At 37.6% G+C, this 23,447-nt stretch overlaps 3 protein-coding genes across 3 annotated transcripts in view; 2 read left to right on the plus strand and 1 right to left on the minus strand.

The window, feature by feature from the left end:
- Positions 1–844, minus strand: part of LOC121369905 — a 30,496-nt gene extending 29,652 nt beyond the window's left edge. The window contains exon 1 of the mRNA XM_041494985.1: positions 470–844. Coding sequence (XP_041350919.1) covers positions 470–844 — 375 coding nt within the window. The remainder of the gene's footprint in view (positions 1–469) is intronic.
- Positions 843–12,166, plus strand: LOC121369906 (perlucin-like). Its single transcript, XM_041494986.1, has 5 exons — positions 843–915; positions 7,860–7,948; positions 9,306–9,402; positions 10,994–11,216; positions 12,070–12,166. The coding sequence occupies exons 1-5, from the start codon at positions 843–845 to the stop codon at positions 12,098–12,100; spliced, it is 513 nt and encodes a 170-aa protein (XP_041350920.1). The 3' UTR covers positions 12,101–12,166.
- An 82-nt stretch (positions 12,167–12,248) lies between these two features.
- On the plus strand, positions 12,249–22,381 carry LOC121369907 (perlucin-like). Its single transcript, XM_041494987.1, has 5 exons — positions 12,249–12,284; positions 18,267–18,364; positions 20,305–20,315; positions 21,237–21,459; positions 22,283–22,381. Exons 1-5 carry the CDS (start codon positions 12,249–12,251, stop codon positions 22,311–22,313), a joined length of 399 nt encoding a protein of 132 aa, XP_041350921.1. The 3' UTR covers positions 22,314–22,381.
- Positions 22,382–23,447: the final 1,066 nt, after the last annotated feature.

The following is a 23,447-nucleotide window of genomic DNA, read 5'->3' on the forward strand; positions in this document are numbered from 1 at the left end:
CCTTGCTACTAAAAATTGTAGCGGGTTTCCTTTCTAAGACTATACGTCAATGTGCTCCAGTGGAGTCGTTAAAATAAATATAAAATCCCCAACTTTAAATTTTTTATTAGTGTGGAAAGTAGCTCATAAAGTATAAGCATAAAATTAAGCACGTACGCACGCACACACGCACGCACACACACACGCACGCACACAATGTATTTGCTTACAAAAGGTGAATGGATGGAGGGAAAACGACTATCTTTCTGAGTCTGTTCTTTATTGACTGAAATAAAAGGTATGACTGTCTGTCTGTCTATCTGCCTGTTTGTTTGTCTACCTTCCTTCCTCTCTTTCCCGCTCACACTCTGATTGTCTCGGTCTGTCTGGTTTCTCTCTCTCTCTCTCTCTCTCTCTCTCTCTCTCTCTCTCTCTCTCTCTCTCTCTCTCTCTCTCTCTCTCTCTCTCTCATAATCAATATTTAATATACCGTCATGCTGCTGTCTATCTCGTACAACCCCGTCCCATTCCCTGCGTTGGGCACCGACAGATAGGACACCATGTAGAGACGGTCCGCCCAGGGCATCAGCGCCCCGATCCCGCTTTCCGATCGCGTCGCCTCACTGTCGGCCGTGGCCGTCAGATTGGGGAAGATGCCTGCAACGTTGATGGCCAGGTTCATCGACACGCTCGAGGAATGGTTGCTGGGAGCTGGTGGCTGCTCCGCCAGAGTAACATAGTACTTGGTTCGATTGTACTTCTTACTTTTCTTAGCCCAGTGCCCTTCTGTTATAAATACCAAACATAATGAAATCGTAATGGTGATTAAAATGCTCAGTCTCTGTCCATTCTTTGCGTTCGCCATGGTAGAGCTTACTGATGTTGTCTTTTTTGGTCCGAGGACAACATCAACCGTCTTACTCAACCCAAACTCTCGTATACTGAGACAGTCATGTGATGATAAGCCGATAACCCGTTAAAGTAAATGTCGAGTTAAACTTTAGAATTGGGTGTGGGTAGCAGGGGCGGACCCAGGACATATTTTGCGAGTTGGGGGACTAACGGGGAAAAAAGAATATGGACCAAATCGACAAAAGGGCATCCTAATGAAAAAATAAAAACAAAACAAAAATAAAACAGGGGAAGAAAGGGTTACCTGTATATTTTAAGAGAAACTGGTGCCCTGACGGTGGGCGACTAGTGATGTGATGATCGATTATTCAATCCGTAATCGATTGTCATGGGAAATATAAATTGCAATTGTTCCTTTAGTCTGGATTATGAAATACATGAGCAATCTGGCATTGGGATTTGATTTACTTTCCATATGTAAGTGTATTAGTAATGTGGGTAAAAGTACTCCTACTGGCAGTAGCTAGTGAGAATTTCCCTATTATCTCAGTTAATTGGTAGAGCTCTAGGGTCTCATACATAAGGTCCGTGGTTCGAATCCCCTCTGTGGTAACTGACTTATTTGTTACATTTGGAGCTGAAGTAAGGACTGGCATGGGTGTGTTCCTAACACAAGAATACAATTATAGTCCTGTCAGAATCTGTATCAGTTCATGCAAACCAATTATAACCGATGATCGATGATGAAATGCCAACTAATTCCAAACAATTGTATTTATACATGATATTATGAGAAATATATTGTAACAGAAGAAAGGAATATTGGCTTAGCAACACTTTATCACAATGTGTAATCAGCAGCTATCAGGTGGCTAATGATTACATTATAATAACTGCGACATCTGAAATGAAAGAAGAAAGAAGAAGACATTGTAAGGTCATGATCTCAAGGCACCCCAACCTTGGCATGGCCATATTGCTCTGGGGACAATAAAAAAAAAGAAAAAAGAGAAAAAAAAAAAAAAAGAAACCCGTTGCATAGGTGCTGAAGACAAAATATCAAAACGTAATGATTCTATGTGTTTAAAAAAAAAAAAAAAAATCTCTATTCTTTGAAAGCACTTATTCACTGATGGGCAGCGGAACGTCAGCCCAAACATACCTAAAGAACCACACCACACCACCATTTGTAGCATCGTTACTTCTTGTGCTAAAGAAACAATAAACAAAAATACTGATACTATATGTGTTTTCATAAAATCTCTATTCTATGTCAGTCCCTATTCGCTGATGGACAGCGATGTCAACCCAAACATATTTAAGGCGCCACCACACCATTTGTCGTGTCGTTACTTCTCGCAGCAGATAGTCCGGTTTAGAGATAGTTCCTCATAAACAAAAATAATACAAAATTCTGATATGCTTTTTGAAATCTTTCTTTGATGATGACAAGTAGATTGACATCTGTAGTATTTAAATAACTCATTGGTTTGAAGTTACTTGTTATATTTAGTACAATGTGCAAGTGGTATACTGCTACTTGTATATCAATGACATGAGGTAGTGCTCTGGCATGAGGATGGTTACTTGAAAAGTTTCGTGGTCGACCTATGTGCTTTTTTTGCAAGTTGTCAAGGGAGAGCACCCTCTAAAACTCGTTGTCACATGACCATAACGATATTGTTCTATATTCTTGTCGCATAATATATTCTGACAAAGAAACTGTATTGAACTGCATGGAGTAATCGATGGTGGTGTGCTACCGTAAGCGTATTTTGTACCGTTATCCTAAAGTTATTATTCTTCATAAACAAGGATACTTTTGTCAGGGTTTTTTTCTTCAGAATCAGCATCGTGTGTGGGTTTGCCCTGATTTAAAAATATTAATCTAATACAATCACTCGACCTTTAACCGTTATTGCTTTACCGTAACTTTATCAAAAACTGCGTGTTAGAAATTAATATTAAAAAAACTGTTTGAGACTTTCATCGGCGTTACTTAGTTTGCAGAATATATTAATATAGGATCTTACTGCTACTCCGGTCTGCTTTGCAAGTCGTCGACGCAAATTCCATTTGTCCATAATCCGTGTGTGTGTATATAATAAAAAAAATACTTAGATAAGCACACGTGTACGGAGAAGCATAACACCAAAATCCACTTAGAAAACACAGCCAAACGAAAACAACAAATTAAAACCATCCACCCTCCAAAAAGCTACACCCCCCCCCACCTCCGTCACACAAAAACCAAACAAACAAGGAAACAAACAAAAACAAAACAAACAAACAAACAAGGAAACAAACAAACAACAACAACACAAACACGTTAGACTCCATCTTCGCAAGCCAAGGTACCATTCCGTAGAGTATACTGCTTTAGATCTATACAGACTGGTACCTCAGCTTGCGAAGATGGTTAGACTCCAACTAGCCATTGTTCAAAATATGCTGAGATGTTGTTAAACAACAATATTTCCTTTTTATACCAACCTTCAAGGCAGATTTGCAGTGTTATCTCATGTTAATAAGATTGGATTACTTATTACTGATAGCGTTACTGATCTCTTAATGTGTTGTATTTGCTTCTGATATTATTAACTATACTGTGGATTTTCTCCTCCCTCCCTCCCTCCCTCTCTCTCTCTCTCTCTCTCTCTCTCTCTCTCTCTCTCTCTCTCTCTCTCTCTCTCTCTCTCTCTCTCTCACACACATACACACACACACGCACTCTCTCTCTCTCTCTCTCTCTCTCTCTCTCTCTCTCTCTCTCTCTCTCTCTCTCTCTCTCTCTCTCTCTCTCTCTCTCTCTCTCTCTCTCTCTCACTCATTGCTGAACGAATGCAATTCTGCTATTTGGTATTAATATTGTTTATAACGAGACACACTATGTTCTTCTTTCCATATCCGGAACCCATAAAATAGTTGGCGAACGTTGCTCGCTGTTGCTGAACGCAGGGATGATATCACCACTGTTTTGACAGTTATTGATCAAGTTAAAGTTAGTTTTGTTTAATAACGCCTCCAGAACACATGGTTTATTAATCATCGACTATGTAGTAAATTTGACATATAGTCATAGAGTGGAAACCCACTACATTTTTTCCTTTAGTAGCAAGGGGTCTTTTATATACGCCACCCCACAGACAGAATAGCACATACCGCTGCTTGTAATATACCAGTAGCGCACTAGCTGGAACGAGAAATAGCCCAATGGGCCCACCGACGGGGATCGATCCTAGACCGACAGCGCATCAAGCAAGCGCTTTATACAGTTTAAATTTTGAGTGGGCTCTGTCTTCTTACAGTGTTTATATTTGTCTGACCAATCTTGATAGTGGCAGTCCTCCAACATACAAAGTAAGTAGGATGTTTCATCATGGGAAGACGAAACACATGGCAGTGAGTCATGGAAGCTAACAGGGTGTTGTCTAAGCATTCTTTTGACTCTTGCTAATAGTTTTGTAATTTTTATTACATATACACTATCCACAGACTAGACAGTTCATTACTGCAAACTATGTATTCGATACATTATTGATATGAATGTTGTTAAGCGATTGTCTTGCATTTTAGAGCATTTTTCATGATCTGTATTAGGCCTATTGCGCAGTTAGACATTCGTCTTCTGCATACAGGTCTTATCAGAATATCGTCACCACAATGGGCAGAACATGAACAGATGGTCAGCGCACTTTGCACTGCCGTATTTATAGATAGCGTAATGACAATGATAGTCTGTTAGATAACACCAATATTTATCAGATAAACTCGCTTAAAGCGACTCTAAAGCGACCTCTGGGGTGAGGGTGGTTGGGTGGATTGGGGGAGGGAGACGAATGGTCATAGTGATTTTTGTCATGGCCTACATCCTTAGGGATTGAAATTTTATAACATTGCAGGACTTACAGCTTTCTGTGTGTATCTACCCATTTTGTGATCCTACCCCCATTTCTAGGACAGTTACATTTTTACAGAATTGCTAAAGGGTGACTATATTAAAAATACTGTAAAATATTTGTCATAACATTTAGGAATTGAACACTTGGAGGATTGTGAGTTAATGAATTGAAGAATTCAGATATGTTAACAATATTGAAACACTTTTCTGTAACGTTACAAAATACAATTCACACAGTTTTATTTTTCAGCAGAAATTTAACATAACGTTTAGGTTCAGCACCTCAAATATTCTCTTTAAAGGTTCTAATTACAACACTTGCACAAAGCTCATTTGGCTATCCATTTATTATTTACATCCTATAAATAAAATTTTGTTAAAGGAGTTTCTGTATAATTACACATTTTATAACCCTACCCCTATTTCCTGAACAGCAATATTTCAATGGAATGTTTTAACAGGGACTACATAAAACACATTATAAAATATTTATTATGGTGGGCAAAGCCAAAATAAGGGAATATCAAGTTAGTGGAATATAAATTTCAGAAATAGAAGCAATCGTGTCATTTTTAGAGGATAAGGGTATCACGTAACACTTTTTTACATTACGTAATGCAATTTCCACCATTTCACTTGGAGTTTAGGTTGACATCCTCAAATGTTCTGTTTTAGGGATTTTATTGCGCACAAATCTAGGCTGTGATTGATTTAAAACCCATATTGTTCCTGTATTGTTATCTTTGTAATACAACCATTACAACAAAGGTATTATTGTTTAAAACTGTATATTTGAACAAAGAGTCCATGAAAGATACTAAAAAATCACAACTAGAGTTGCTTGAAAACAAATAACCTCATTTGGAAGCTAGCAAGGCAGACAATTAGAAAAGTTCAGTATGAGTATGAGTACCAGAGACTTTAATATGAACCATCTCCAAGATACCGGCTTACTATCAATACATCTTGTTCAAAGCTAAAGATTGTTGTCACAGGGATCCTATAATACCCGTAACTGAATAAAACACGATTATCCAAATATCTCTTCTAACTGTATATCTATTAGATCTCTCTGTATCGGGCAGTCTAATACCCGAGTGGCCCGGCTCTAGGAGTAATCAGAGATAAGATCTGATATAAATATATATAATATAGCACGTTTAGTTCACTAGAAAACACAACAAAACACAATACACTTTGGAATCTGTATTAACTCTAACGCTGACAAATGTACTTGCCGCAGTAGTTAATTAACAAAAACAATATAATAACAACCCAGAGCTAATCACTTAATTAGTTAATCACTAGGTGTCTAGTTTACACAATATTCTAATCACTTGACCGTGATACAACAGACACACGTGTGGTAATTGAGAAACGCTGCCAGGGGAACTTAATAAAGGAATTACAACTCTATTCCTAACTGGTTAATTTTTAATTAACTCTTAAATACTCATTCAGTAACCTTGTAATACAGAATTAATACTGGTACATATCACAATAAAGACAATAACCTACAGTTTACCTAGGTCCTCTAGGATGACTGGCTAAGCTTTATCTTACCAAATACTCGTATACAAATATTAGAACAGTGAAGCCTACAATTTACTTCGTCAGATTACCGGAGACACTGTCTAAGGAATATTGGTATAATACAGTATTAAAATATTTAAAGTCACATCAGTCACATCAAGGTTATACAACAGAGCAGAAATATATATTTACCAAGTCCTGTCTGAACTAATATAGTTCGTTCTGTTGGACTACGTCCGTTCCCCTGGATACTTCCAATGTTTCTCCCCGATATATCTAAAATCCTCTCTATTTATTAAAAAATCTCAGAGACAGCGAATATCGCCTGGGGGCACAACGCGGTACCTCACCTATCATGTGATATTGCCACAACTCCCAGAGACGGTATTTTTTCTTAGATGGCCAGACTTACTGTCGCCAGTTCGCTAGAAATACCCAGGTCGTAAACCGCACTACCGGAGGTATTACGTAACTACTGGCCACATGGCCTCCACATCTGGTCTTGGTGTGTATTAGGACGCAGCTCTACTCAAACATTCGATACAAAAACGATGAATATGGAACTGCAGATTAATTTGCCGAAGATAAGGAAACTACAATGCACTATCATAATCTGAAAAGACAAATCTTATAACTTACATAACTGTTTATGACATTTTATAAAAATACGTTTGAAGTGTACTTAAAACAACAACAACAACAACAACAACAATAATAATAATAATACAGTGTAAAATTGGCATTGCTCTAGGATTAAAAATAGCAAAAAGAAGATACTTGCAAACAGAACTTACTGTTTTTGACGAAAGAAAATATTTTATTTTTGTGTCATTGTATAAAGAAAAACTGAAAAAAGAGAGAGGATCTTTTGTGAAATTGCTGTGAGATATTTGTTGTTTATTATGTACGAAATCAAAACTAAGGTGTCACGATGTCCCATCGGAAACGTTTCATTTAGAATGTCGTTAAAATACATTGGCAGCGTTTTGGGAATAAAACATTTAAAGTCTTCAAGACTTTAGCTGAATGTTCCGACTTGAATTACATATGAAATGTGTATGGGCGAGAAGCATAGAGTCTTCAGACTTTGATGAGTACGTGGCCTGGTTTTTCAATTAATGGCAGGGGCGGAATTCAGGTCAGTAATACAACATTGATCTGCGGGTTTCTTCTCTTTCTCCATCGAACTAATGTCGAAGTAACCAAATTTCTGACAACAAACAACCGTGGTTTAAAATGTTTTAAATGAGCCGTTAAACAAACATTCCGAGATGCGATGAGTAATTTTTTAGCAGAGAGACCCGAACGCTAGGTTCCACCCCTCCTCATTCCAACAAGTGTTCCAGGAAATCCGTAAAATATAAGTAAACGTATCCATGCTTATAGTCGATAAGAACTAGAGAGGCCTTTTAGCGGTAATGGATTCTAGATCAAATGTTGCAATTTTCAAATCAATTAACCACTTGATACGTGCTTACATCTACTGGAGGTTCAAGCACGTCTCTCTTGGGCACATTCTCTGAATATTCCGGAGGATATGTCCATGTCAGGCAAAACATTTGTGTTGGCATGTACAAATTTTTTCCCTTTCCAGTTAATGGCAGTTGTCGGAGTCCGATGGTCGAATTTCAGGCATCATGCTACCTATACGTACACCAATCAGAAGACTTTGTTAGTGCTATGGTAAGTAACACTGTGTCTTAAAAATGTGTATTTATTTGTTTGTTATTGAAAAACTGTAACTTAATATACACACTGGTGAAGACAGGTTTTCTTACATTTGTTTGGTAAAAGAAAATGAATAGAGAAACCAAGCAATAACATTGAAATAACCGACTTTATTACGAACGTGACAAGAAGTATATATTCAATTTTTAAGTTTGTAATATTCATATTTGTTACAAACGGTCATGGATTTATATATATATATATATATATATATATATATATATATATATATATATATATATATATATATATATAGACACACACACAACTTCTACGTTTGTACTGTATTATTAAAGAAGGCGAGACAAATACTATATTGGATAGCGTAGCACTTTGTTTTTTTGTAGTATGTTTTCACAATCATTCCCGTGCTCATATCCAATTAAATGTCAAGCATGTTGGCCTGATCACGAAATGTTTGGCACAGAAAGACTGCCAAGGACAAAGATACATGGAATAATATGAGAAAGGACACGTTTTGCTGCCGCATTAGTCACTCCTATCGAAGCAAGGACTCTTTTGTGTTTTCTTCTCCACTGAAGGAGTAACGATACGGGTGGCCATGGGTCGCAAAACGATACGCGATACGTATCCCTATACCCACTGGGCTATTTCTCGTTCCAGTCACTGCATCACGTCTAGGTAGACCAAAGACCATGGTAATTGATTTCATGTCTGTGGTATGATGCATATAAAATATCCCTTGCTACTAATGGAAAAAATTTAGCGAGTTTCCTCTCTCAGACTATATGTCAGAATTACCAAATGTTTGACATTCAACAACCGATGATTAATAAATCAATGCACTCTAGTAGTGCTTTCGTTAAAGAAAACAAGATCTCTATCACTATATGTGAAATATACAGGTTTTAGTATCCAGATATAAATTGTCTGGAAATTCCACGTGAGAACGCATGTTTTATGGGCAATTTATATACAGCTCAAATGATGGGGATATTCCTGCAACAAAATGCTATAATTATGATTTCATTCAAACATCTTTGCAATTTGTATTATTATTATTATTATTATTTTTTTTAACAAATTTGTTAAAACACATATCGCGATACTGCTTCACCAAATCGATGAATCGCATCATGGACCTCATATTGCGAGACCATACAGTATTGTAATATCACCACAACTTCATTCTCCAGAGAAAAAACATCACAAACCATTGCCTCTGATAAGTTTGTCGTGATATCTACAGCACTTTGTTCTCAGGCAGTCAGTCACACATCCAGGTGCAAAAATGTCCCAAGCCACACCTAATAAATTGATAAACTATTTTCTTCGTTCTGTTGTTCTGTAGGAAGTTTGTCGAGAATTTGATGGGTACCTCGTGGAAATACAAAGTTCAGCAGAGGACACATTTCTTGTATCGCTTATTAACAACGTAACAGCCCCAGGTAAGGATAACTTACGTAAACATCAGTGGCGGATCCAAGACGGGGGTGGCAGGGGGTACGTGTACAACATGCGCTACAATTTGATGGCCTAACTTATTAAGTTGAATCCCCCTAAGATCCTTAGTTGGTTTTTCCTACGACTATATGTCGAAACTATCACATGTTTGACATCCAATAGCCGATAATTAATAAATCAATGTGCTCTAGTAGAGTCGTAAAACAAAAACAAAGTTTAAGTTTAACCTAGTCTAAAATAACTGTAATCCGTCCCATCATTCTGTAAACATGCTTATTTGTAACTAATTTCAGTTTTGTGTGACGTAAAGAGAAAAGCAAAAGGTTTTTAGAAATAACAAAAATATACTATTTATGTGTTTACTTTACAAATCAATCGGCTCAGACGTAAATAACTTGTAATAAATTCCATAGTATAAAAAAGGTGTTCCCTGTGGGACGGACTATAGAAATGGTCTTCTACAGCGAGACAAAAAGGGCACGTATAAATAAAAAAAGGGCACTATTCTCTTTAGGGAATAGGAACAACTGTCTGCCCCCTCCCCTAGGTACAAGAAACGTTCCCACGTCTACAATATCTAGATAATATACAAACTGAATTTGTTTCTGTTAAAGGGCCAGTCTGAAAGTTGCATAATGACCATTTTTATTTTCGTAAAATGTAAAAATTATATCTTGAAAAAATCCACAAAACAAAACAAAAACAACAGCAACAACAAAGATAACCCACAGAAACAACAACAACAACAAAACAATTCCCTCAAATAGAAAAAAAAAAAAAATGCCCCCTACACCAATAAACCCCCACCAAAAACAAAATAATCAAATATCTTTAAATCAATGCCCAACCTATGCTGGATATCGCCGTGTTATATAGTAAAACACACATAGAATTCTGTCAAATCGGTGTGTAAGAAACCTATTTACCAGATTAAATCAGTGCCCAACATATGTTGGATATCGGCGTGTTGTATCATAAATCGCACACAGTATTATTTCAAATAGGTGTATAGGAGACAATCGTCTGTGTTAAATGAGTTAAACCAAATGCAGGATCTAACACTGACGTATATCTTTAAATAAATGCCCAACATATGTTGAATTTGATCAATCGCTCGCAGAATGCTTTCAAATGAGTGTATAAGAGATAATAGTCTATGTTAAATGAGTTACATCAAATGCAGGATCTAACACTGACGTATATCTTTAAATAAATGTCCAACATATGTTGGATATCGGCGTGTCATATTATAAACCGCACACAGCATTCTTACAAATGGGTGTATAAGAGACAATCGACTGTGTTAAGTGAGTTACATCAAATACAGGATCTAACCCTGACATGTATCTATAAATAAATGCCCAACATATGTTGAATATTGGAATGTTATATCATAAATCGCGCACATTATTATGAATTTCATCAAATGCAGGATCTAACCCTGACGTATATCTTTAAATAAATTTCCAGCATACGTTGGATATCAGCATGTTATATCATAAAATGCACACGGTATTCTTTCAATGAGTGCATAACAGACAAGCATCTGTGTTAAGTGAATTTCATCAAATGCAGGATCTAACCCCGACGTATGGACGGGCGGTAACGACATGTTCAGTGAGGGTCATTGGACGTGGTTGAATAGCGGAATCAAGTTCACCTACACGAACTGGTATCCAGGCAATCCGTCCAACTCGTGGGGTCAAGAGAACTGCATGCAGTTGCACTTTTTTGGAGGAGTCTACAAATGGAATGACAGAGACTGCCTCCACAAGACGTATTTCATCTGCGAGTCAGAGTATGTAGTTCTGTGTTATGATGCATAACAAATAGGGAAATACGTAATAGGTCTGCCTAGGCTAATACCAAGTTAGAATAATTATAACCTTAGTTTTGGCGTGTCCATCTTAATGAATATTTTAAAACGTTTTCTCTGTTAACAATTGCTGTTAAATATTGCTTTGGTGGAAAAGTGGTGGTAGTGTTAACAAAAGGATAGTTACATACACACACACACACACAGACACATACACAGAGAGAGAGAGAGAGAGAGAGAGAGAGAGAGAGAGAGAGAGAGAGAGAGAGAGAGAGAGAGAGAGAGAGAGAGAGAGAGAGAGAGAGAGAGAGAGATGTTAATATATAGGATGTGAATATTAATTGGCTGTCCAAGTAAACGCCTGTTGCAATAAGAACCTTAAAACGAATATTGGTGGCTGTGACCATAGACTTTATGTTAAATGTTTACTGAAAAATAAAATAGTGCCAATGGTGTCTTGTAACGTTACAGAAGAAGTGTTATGTGAAACTTTAATCATGGAAGGATTAAACTATTTTTGACATATCTGAATTGTCTGATCTATTAACTCATAAACCTCAGGTGTTTGTAATAGTCGTGGTATTGGTATTGGCAGTGGTGGTGGTGGTGGCCTTTGATATACCAGTCGTGGCACACTCCAGACCGTGGTGGTGGTGGTGGTGGTGGTGGCAGTGGTAGTGGTAGTGGTGGCAGTGGTAGTGGTAGTGGGAGTGGTAGTGGTAGTAGTAGTAATAGTAGTAGTAAATGTCAAGTATTTTTTAGACCAGTCTGTGAGGTTTGCGTCTCTCTAGTTTGGTGACATGACTCCTCATTCACTAATAATTCTTCGTTTCAGATCCAGCACTGATCCAGGAGTGATCGGATGACGACTTCCAGGAAGCGAACTGTAGAAATAGAGCTCAGTCAATAAATACGTGGTGATGATATTGTGCAACCATATCGTTTGTCTTCTGTCCAGTGGATTCTGGGGTTAACCACAGATGTTTAGTTAACGCCAGTTGGTAGAACATTTGAATGCCGGTAACTTCGGACTTCGGCAATCTCGGCCTGGTAATCTCGGTCCCATTACCTCGACACTACTAAATCACAAACCAAGACACCCTCGGTATCTAGAGTAATTCAGAATGGATTTCTTTCAGAGCCATTTAAACTAGAAAAGGGGCTGTAGACAAGGCGACCCTTTGTCTCCTTATATATTTATTTTATGTGCTGAAATCCTCGCTATCATAGTAAAAAACTCCAATAATATAAAAGGTATCACTATAGATGGTGAAAAATATTTAATATCGCAGTATGCAGACGACACAAGTTTTATTTTAGACGGCTGTCCTGAGTCCCTGCAGGGTGTTCTACCTATCCTAGATTATTATGCACAAATATCTGGCCTAAAAATTAACTACACCAAATCAAAAGCTATACTCTTCAAAAAAAGAAACGCAAAAGGGTACAAATGGGTTATAACTCCGATTTTATGTTTCCTACCGGTTCATGCTTTGTGAATATAAGGTCATTGCATGTCCCAAACACATTCCCACGGTTACATTCGATAAAACGCAGCTACTGTACAATAAAGTTCCAAAATGTGAATATTCGCAAAAACGCAGCCACGTGCAAACCATGTCACCACTGCACGTGCGTTGTCTGCACGTGCAACATGAACACCGACAGTATAAAAGTGCAGGGTGTTCGCTTGCCTGGCCTCTGTATCTGGCCGACAGTTGACAATCCAGGACATGCCACGTCTCAGTGAACCGCAGAGAAACAATGTCATCGGCCGACTAGACGCAGGCGAATCCAGAACGGCCGTTGCCAGGGCATTCCATGTGTCCCCAAGCACCATCTCCAGACTGTGGGACCGTTACCAGCAACATGGATCAACACGTGACCTCCCTAGATCCGGTCGACCACGGGTCACTACCCCCGGGCAGGACCGCTACATCCGGGTACGCCACCTTCGGGAACGATTGACTACTGCCACCTCCACAGCCGCAGCAATACCAGGTTTGCGCAGGATATCCGACCAGACCGTACGGAACCGCCTACGTGAGGTAGGAATTCGTGCCAGACGTCCAGTTCGAGGTGTCATCTTAACACCACAACACCGTCGACTCCGACTGCAGTGGTGCCAGATTCATCGACAATGGCCTCAACTGCGATGGAGACAGGTGTGGTTCAGTGACGAGTCCCGATTTCTGCTCCGACGTCATGATGGAAGATGTCGCGTGTATAGGCGTCGTGGTGAACGTTATGCGGCAAACTGCGTGCAGGAAGTGGACAGATTCGGCGGGGGTAGTGTCATGGTGTGGGCAGCCATCTCACACACTGACAGAACTGACCTGGTCCACGTGCAGGGCAACCTGAATGCACAGGGCTACATTGACCAGATCCTCCGGCCACACATCGTTCCAGTTATGGCCAACGCCAACGCAGTGTTCCAACATGACAACGCCAGGCCTCACACAGCACGTCTCACAACGGCTTTCCTACAGAACAACAACATTAATGTCCTTCCTTGGCCATCGATATCACCGGATTTGAACCCAATTGAGCATCTATGGGACGAGTTGGACCGACGCCTCCGACAGCGACAACCACAGCCCCAGACCCTGCCCGAGCTGGCAGCAGCCTTGCAGGCCGAGTGGGCCACCATCCCCCGGGACGTCATCCGTACTCTGGTTGCTTCAATGGGCAGGCGGTGCCAGGCAGTTGTCAACACACGCGGAGGCCACACCCGGTATTGACTCCAGATGACCTTGACCTTGGTGGTGTGTCCTATCACTTACTCACAATGGACTAGAGTGAATTGTGAACAATCCTGCAACATTTGGTAATTATCGGACTCACCATTCAATAATTAAATCAATTCTCCAAATGTTACGACAATGTGGTTTTGCGTTTCTTCTTTTGAAGAGTATATTTGGATAGGTAGCAAGAAATTTTCAAATGAAGTTTACCATCACACTCGATGGAAACTAGAATGGGACAGTACACAGTTTAACCTTCTCGGTATTAACTTTTCCATTAACCTAGAAGAAATTATTGATTTAAATTATAATCCCAAGATTATCGAAATACAAAAGTTAATGAAGCTATGGTCTATCAGAAAACTTACTGTTTTAGGAAGAATTACAGTCCTGAAAACGTTAATAGTTCCTAAACTAACATACCTACTGAAAACATTACCAAATCCAAGCGAACGTTTGCTAAAACATATAAATACATTATTTTTCCAATTTATTTGAAATAGCGGCCGTGAACAACTTAAAAGAAAGTTAATAACGCAAGACTATAAAAATGGTGGCATCAAAATGATAAACATAAATAATTTTATGACCGCTTTGAAAAGTTCGTGGATCCGACGGATATTTTTAAATAACCCAAAATGGACCATTTTGTTGGAAGCTTCTACAAATATATCAACACGTGATTTAATTATATATGGTGACCATTTTCTATACTGTAAAAAAAGTTCAATAAAAAATACATTTTGGAGAGACACATTGGTTAGTTGGTTAAGGATACAAGAAAAACAAATTCCAGTAAACGTAGATGATATTCTCCAGATCAATATTTGGTTCAACAGTAAAATATGTATAGATAAAAAAGCCATTTATACTAAAACGATATATCTCAAAAGGTATTATCTTTATTAACGATTTGTTGAAAGAACAAGGAGACTTTCTAACATATGAACAGTTCATAGAGAAATACGACATAATTACCAATTTTCTGGAATATGCTTCATTGGTCAGTGCTATAAAATCATTCATTTACAACCTAGATAATTTAAATGATGACGTTTTTATAGCATTACAAAATCCTGTTCTTCCATATAACTTAAAGGTTTTGTTCAAAGATCCAAAAGGTTGCAAACATATATATGATTTACTGAACACTCAAACCACCATTCCAAAATCACAAATAAAATATTTTAAGGAAGGATATATCTATGATATATATGATTGGGAAAAAATATTACATTCTACCCTTTAGATCTGTCAAAAGCACAACATTATCTTGGTTTCAGTATAAAATCATACACCGAATTCTTACAACTAACAAATTTTTAAATATGATTAATTATATTGATTCCAGTGCCTGTAGTTTTTGCAACAAATCACCTGAAACCATACAACACCTTCTATTTGAATGTAGTTTAGTACATTCTCTGTGGGAAGCAATAGAAGAATGGATAAGAAATGAAACTGGAATTAATATCACTCTAAGCAGAGACATAGTTATGTGATTTTGTAAATTGGCTGACTATCAACATAAAATATTATATTTACAGTATGAAAATACAAAAAAGAAATTTACATGTCAATGCCGCGAAAAATATTCTACAAAATAATTTTTAAATAGAAAAATATATTTATTACAAAAATTGCAACTATGAAGCATTTCATAAGCAATGGACACCCTATAAAACACTCTTTGAAAGAATGTTTTAATTAAAAATAATGCTTTTACAGTTCACTTGGAAATAGAGTACTAATTAAAATGTCATTCTCTAATACTCTCTCAATATCCCCACAACTTCTTTATACTTATCTACTGCTGTTGCACTCTCTCTCTCTCTCTCTCTCTCTCTCTCTCTCTCTCTCTCTCTCTCTCTCTCTCTCTCTCTCTCTCTCTCTCTCTCTCTCTCTCTCTCTCTCTCTCTGTCTCTCTCCCTTTCCGTCTTATAAATACCACAGAAAGCATTAACATATTTAAATAGCATATATTGTTTAGATACTATTGTTTAAATATGTACTTTGTAAGGCAGTGACAACGGCTCCCCAACCTGTTCACTGTCTATGTTCTGGGGGCAATAAATCTTTAAAAAAAAAAGACCAAAAAAAGACACCCTTTCTTTACCCCTTAAAACAAATAGTGGAAACTGTCAATAAATTTAGCATTGTGTTCATCCTTTCAAAAACAACAACAACAACAACAACAAAAAACAACAACAACAACAACAACAAAACAACAACCAATAAAAACAATTTTAAAAACTACCCCCCTCCTAAAAAAACCCAACTCCCCTAACAACAACAACAAACCCAATCCAATGTAAACAAATATCAGTACCGCAGCAGACATTTCCACAACACAAAACAAACGTTGAAGTAATGATAGCATCGTTGCAGCAACATGACCACGATACGTTTTATTTCACAATTAAACATAGAATAACAATTTCAAAATGTCTCACATGTGTTTTTCAAATCTACATGAATCCCGTAGACATAAAAAAGTATATCTGAAAATATTGGCCAGAAAATCAACAGGGAAAAATACACATTCTGGTGTATTCGTGAAAAATGTATTGAACGAATTGGTTTAGAGTAATCAAACATGTAATTTAGTCATTATGTCAAGACAAATGAAACACGTTTTGAGCAATCACGTTTAGGAAAAATCCCAAGAGCAATAAACAAGTTTTTTTTTTCAATCTGGTCTATAGAATTGATAGAATGTTTTCTTTTTTTTAATACGATTTTTACGTCAACGACTAATGTGTGGAAATCATATTTTCACGAATTGCGAAGCAATGAGTGAAAATATGGTTTTCACACATCACGAGTTGACATAAAAATCGTATTAAAACACACACACCATGAAATGGTCTATTTATTATATACATCTTTCCAATATTTTGACAATATATTTCGCTTTTTCTTAATATCTTTCACTTATGCTATCGAAAACACGTAACGCCATGGTATATTTCTTCCCATAGCAGTGTTCCAGAAAATTCACTTGCCCATAGACTTTTTAAAAGAAATTTGAATAAAAATTATCTTTATTTAAGTTTAAAAAATTAAATTAACACTTATTTAATAATACTGCTGTGCAAACATACCTGACAAATTGATCCTCAAAAAAAAAAAAAAAACCCCACAAAAGCGAGACAAAGGGAGATAATTTAACCATGAACTTAAAAAATAAGTAAATACGGTTTCTATAGTTTCACTGTAGGTAAAATACAGTGAAAATATGACTTTCATCGGCTATTGTTTCTGTAGATCTATATATTACATTGCTATGTATATAATAAAAACAAACATTACACAATCTGGTTAAGAGAAATGATTTTTTTTAATGACATTAAACGATATAAGTAGAAAAATATTATTCTTGGAATTGTAAAAATATTAGAAGGATCAAAAACACGTTTAATATACAGCCACTAATATTATATGCAACTACAATCGTTAAAAAGGCTCTGTTAGTCGATAACATATTAAACGTTTCAGCAAACTAAGCGTTACATAAGAAAAATAAATTTATAATACAATCAATAGAAAGAAAGAAATGTTTTATTTAACGACGCACTCAACACATTTTATTTACGGTTATATGGCGTCAGACATATGGTTAAGGACCACACAGATTTTGAGAGGAAACCCGCTGTCGCCACTACATGGGCTACTCTTTCCGATTAGCAGCAAGGGATCTTTTATTTGCGCTTCCCACAGGCAGGATAGCACAAACCATGGCCTTTGTTGAACCAGTTATGGATCACTGGTCGGTGCAAGTGGTTTACACCTACCCATTGAGCCTTGCGGAGCACTCACTCAGGATTTGGAGTCGGTATCTGGATTAAAAATCCCATGCCTCGACTGGGATCCGAACCCAGTACCTACCAGCCTGTAGACCGATGGCCTAACCACGACGCCACCGAGGCCGGTCGACCAATATAAGTTTGTGGTATAAATGTCTTTTGTGTTTCAAATTTGTCATTTGCAGTGAGTGGGGGTCTGTGTTTGGTCTTCGTTTCCTACCCTGTGACGTAGCCCAGTGGTAAAGCGTTCGCTTGATGCGCGGACGGTCTAGGATCATAACATGACCACACCCAAATAGCCATACTGTTGACTCCACAATTTAAAATATCAATACAACAAACTTTTATTTTTTCTGATATGTTTGTCGTGATATCTACAGCACTTTGTTCTCAGGCAGTCAGTCACACATACAGGTGCAAAAATGTCCCAAGCGACACCTAATAAACTGATACATTTTTTTTTTCGTTCTGTTGTTCTGTAGGAAGTTTGTCGAGAATTTGATGGGTACCTCGTGGAAATACAAAGTGCAGCAGAGGACACATTTCTTCTATCGCTTATTAACAACATAACAGCCCCCAGGTAAGAATAACTTACGTAAACATCAGTGGCGGATCCAACACGTGCTACAATTTGACGGCCTAACTTATTAAACTGAATCCCCCTTTCTCAAAATATGATATCGTCCCTGAACACATACATTTTCTTTACACGTACTGTGACGGAACATGCTCTTATCTTTTCGCCTGTGGCGATGTTAATTGTTTTAGAGGGCCGTGTGCAGCTTGGTTACGTAATACCCCCGCGCGACGGTGGTCGAGCTGTTCCCAATATGCACTTAGACCACGTGTGGAGGCCATGTGGCCACTGGTTACGTAATACCTCCGCGCGACCATGGTATCTCTAGCGAACTAGGCGACGACCAGTCTAGGCTTCTAAGAAAATATACCGACTCTGGGAGTTGTGGAAATATCACATGATAGGTGAGGTACCGCGTTGTGCCCCCAGGCGATATTCGCTGTCTCTGAGATTTTTGAATAAATAGATAGGGTTTTAGATATATCGAGGAGAAACATTGGAAGTATCCTGGGGAACGGACGTCGTCCACTGAACGAAATATATAAGTTCAGTCCGGACTTGGTAAATATATTTTTCTGCTCTGTTGTATAACCTTGATGTGATTGATATGACTTTAAATATGTTAATACTGTATTATACCAATATTATTTAGACAGTGTTTCCGGTAATCTGACCAAGTAAATTGTAGGCTTCACTGTCTAATATTTTATACGAGTATTTGGTAATATAAAGCTTAGCCGGTCATCCTAGAGGACCTAGGTAAACTGTAGGTTATTGTCTTTATTGTGATAGGTACCAGTATTAATTCTGTATTACAAGGTTACTGAATGAGTAGTTAAAGGTTAATTAAAAATTAACCAGTTAGGAATAGAGTTGTAATTCCTTTATTTATTAAGTTCCCCTGGCAGCGTTTCTCAATTATCACACGTGTGCGTGTTGTATCACGGTGAAGTGATTAGAATATTGTGTAAACTAGACACCTAGTGATTAACTAATTAAGTGATTAGTTCTGGGTTGTTATTATTTGATGTTGTTAATTAACTACTGCGGCAAGTACATTTGTCAGCGTAGTGTTAATACAGATTCCAAAGTGTATTGTGTTTTGTTGTGTTTTCTAGTGAACTAAACGTACTATATATATAAATATTTATATAAGATCGTATCTCTGATTATACCTAGAGCCGAGCCACTCGGGTATTGGACTGCCCGATACAGAGAGATCTAATAGTTATACAATTAGGAGAGATATTTGGATAATCGTGTTTTATTCAGTTACGGGTATTATAGGATCCCCGTGACACGTACAGACATTTTTTTTGCTTGTACGTACGTTTTCTTAACATGTTCATCTAGTTGCAATATTAAAAAAAAAAACCTAAAGGGATCGCCTGAGGTGCTTGGGTTGAAGGATCGAACCCCCTCGATGGACGCATTCTCTGTTTTTGTTATTATTTCCGTCCCAACAAATTCCCCACGGTAGACATATCAAAGGCCGTGGTATGTGCTGTCCTGTCTGTGGGAAAATACATTAAAAAAATCCTTAGTTGGTTTTCCCTACGACTATATGTCAAAACTATCACATGTTTGACATCCAATAGTCGATGATTAATAAATCAATGTGCTCTAGTAGTGTTGTAAAACAAAAACAAAGTTTAAGTTTAACCTAGTCCAAAATAACTAATTTCAGTTTGGTTTGACGTAAAAAGAAAAGCAAAGGGTTTTTAGAAATAACAAAAATATACTATTTGTGTGTCTAATTTACAAATCAATCGGCTCAGACATAAATAACTTGTAATAAATTCCATAGTATGAAAAAGGTGTTCCCTGTGGGATGGACTATAGAAATGGTCTTCTACAGCGAGACAAAAAGGGCACACATAAATAAAAAAGGGCACCATTCTCTTTAGGGAATAGGAACAACTGTCTTCTGTGCTCTCACCTAGGTACAAGAAACGTTCCCACGGCGTGTAATATTATAAATCGCACACAGTATCCTTTCAAATTGGTGTATAAGAGACCATCGTCTGTGTTGAATGAGGTAAACCAAATACAGGATCTAATCCTGACGTATATCTTTCAAGGGGCAGGACTTAGCCCAGTGGTACAGCGCTCGCTTAATGTGCGGTCGGTGTGAGATCGATCCCCGTCGGTGGCCCCATTGCGCTATTTCTCGTTCCTGCCAGTGCACCGCGACTGGTATTTCAAAGGCCGTGGTATGTACTACCCTGTCTGTGGGATGGTGCATATGAAAGATCCCTTGCTGCTAATCGAAAAGAGTAGGCCATGAACTGGCGACAGCGGGTTTCTTCTCTCCATATCTGTACGGTCCTTAGCCATATCTCTGACGCCATATAACCGTAAATAAAATGTGTTCAGTACGTCGTTAAATAAAACATTTTTCTTTCTTTATATCTTTCAATCAATACCCATCATATGTTGAATCTCATCAATCGTTCGTAGAATGCTTTTAAATGAGTGTCTAAGAGATAATAGTCTATGTTAAATGAGTTACATCAAATGCAGGATCTAACACTGACGTATATCTTTAAATTCATGTCCAACTTATGTTGGATATCGGTGTGTTATATTATAAATTGCACACAGTATTCTTACAAATGGGTGTATAAGGGACAATCGACTGTTAAGTGAATTACATCAAATGCATGATCTAACCCTGACGTATATCTTTAAATAAATGCCCAACATATGTTGAATATTGGAATGTTATATCATAAATAGCGCACGATATTATGAATTTCATCAAGTGCAGGATCTAACCCTGACGTATATCTTTAAATAAATGTCCAACATATGTTGAATATTGGAATGTTATATCATAAATTGCGCACATTATTATGAATTTCATCAAATGCAGGATCTAACCCCGACGTATGGACGGGCGGTAACGACATGTTCAGTGAGGGTCATTGGACGTGGTTGAATAGCGGAATCAAGTTCACCTACACGAACTGGCATCCAGGCAACCCGTCCAACTCGTGGGGTCAAGAGAACTGCATGCAGTTGCACCTTTCTGGAGGAGTCTACAAATGGAACGACAGAGACTGCCTCCACAAGACGTATTTCATCTGCGAGTCAGAGTATGTAGATCTGTGTTATGACGCATAACAAATAGGGAAATACGTAATAGGTCTGCTTAGGCTAATACCCAGTTAGAATTGTAACCTTAGTTTTGGCGTGTCCATCTTAATGAATATTTTATAACATTTTCTCTGTTAACAATACCTTTGAAATATTGCTTTTGAGGAAAAGTGGTGGTAGGGTTAATACAAGGGGAGTTACACACACACACACACACACACAGAGGAGACAGACACAGAGAGAGAGAGAGAGAGAGAGAGAGAGAGAGAGAGAGAGAGAGAGAGAGAGAGAGAGAGAGAGAGAGAGAGAGAGAGAGAGATATGATATATAGGACATGAATATATAGGACGTTGAATATTAAGTTGAAACGAATATTTGTGGCAACCATAGACTTTACCTTAAATGTTAACTAAAAAATAAAATAGTGCCAATGGTGTCTTGTAACGTTACAGAAGAAGTGCTATGTGAAACTTTAATCATGGAAGGATTAAACTATTTTTAACATATCTGAATTGTCTGAACTATTAACTCATAAACCTCATGTGGTGGTAATAGTCGTGGTATTGGTATTGGCAGTAGTGGTGGTGGTGGCCTGTGATATACCAGTCGTGGTACACTCCAAACCGTGGTGGTGGTAGTGGTGGTGGTAGTAGTAGTGATGGGTAGTAGTAGTAGTAGTAGTAGTAGTAGTAGTAGTAGTAGTAGTAATAATATTAGTAGCAGTAGTAGTAAATGTCAAGTATTTTTAGACCAGTCTGTGAGGTTTGCGTCTCTCTAGTTTGGTGACATGACTCCTCATTCACTAATAATTCTTCGTTTCAGATCCAGCACTGATCCAGGAGTGATCGGATGACGACTTCCAGGAAGCGAATTGTAGAAACAGAACTCAGTCAATAAATACGTGGTGATGATATTGTGCAACCACATCGTTTGTCTTCTGTCCAGTGGATTCTAGGGTTAACCACAGATGTTTAGTTAACGCCAGTTGGTAGAACATTGAATGCCGGTAACTTCGGACTTCGGGAATCTCGGCCTGGTAATCTCGGTCCCATTACCTCGACACTACTAAATCACAAACCAAGACACCCATTCTTTACCCCTTAAAACAAATAGTGGAAACTGTCAATAAATTTAGCATTGTGTTCATCCTTTTAAAAAAACCCAACAACAGCAACAACAAAAAACAACAACAACACAACCCAACCCAATGTAAACAAATACCAGTACCGCAGCAGACATTTCCACAACACAAAACAAACGTTGAAGTAATGATAGCATCGTTGCGGCAACATGACCACGAGACGTTTATTTCACAATTAAATATAGAATAACGATTTCAAAATGTCTCACATTTGTTTTTCAAATCTACACGAATCCCGTAGACATAAAGAAGTATATCTGAAAATATTGGCCAGAAAATCAGCAGGGAAAAATACACATTCTGGTGTATTCATGAAACATGTACTGAACGAATTGTTTTAGAGTAATCATACATGTAATTTAGTCATTATGTCAAGACAAATGAAACACGTTTTGAGCAATCACGTTTAGGAAAATATGGTTTTCACACATCACGAGTTGACATAAAAATCGTTTTAAAAACACACACCATGAAATGGTCTATTTATTATATACATCTTTCCAATATTTTGACAATATATTTCGCTTTTTCTTAATATCTTTCGCTTATCCTATCGAAAACATGTAACGCCATGGTATATTTCTTCCCATGGCAGTGTTCCAGAAAATTCATTTATTTAATAATACTGCTATACCTGACAAATTGATCCTCCAAAAAAAACAAAAAAACACCCCCACAAAAGCGAGACAAAGGGAGATAATTTAATCATGAACTTAAAAAATAAGTAAATACGGTTTCTATAGTTTCACTGTAGGTAAAATACAGTGAAAATATGACTTTCATCGGATATCACTTTTATTGTTTCTGTAGATCTATATATTACATTGCTATGTATATAATAAAAAC

Source organism: Gigantopelta aegis, chromosome 4, assembly GCF_016097555.1.
Source record: "Gigantopelta aegis isolate Gae_Host chromosome 4, Gae_host_genome, whole genome shotgun sequence".
NCBI classification, from domain to species: domain Eukaryota; kingdom Metazoa; phylum Mollusca; class Gastropoda; order Neomphalida; family Peltospiridae; genus Gigantopelta; species Gigantopelta aegis.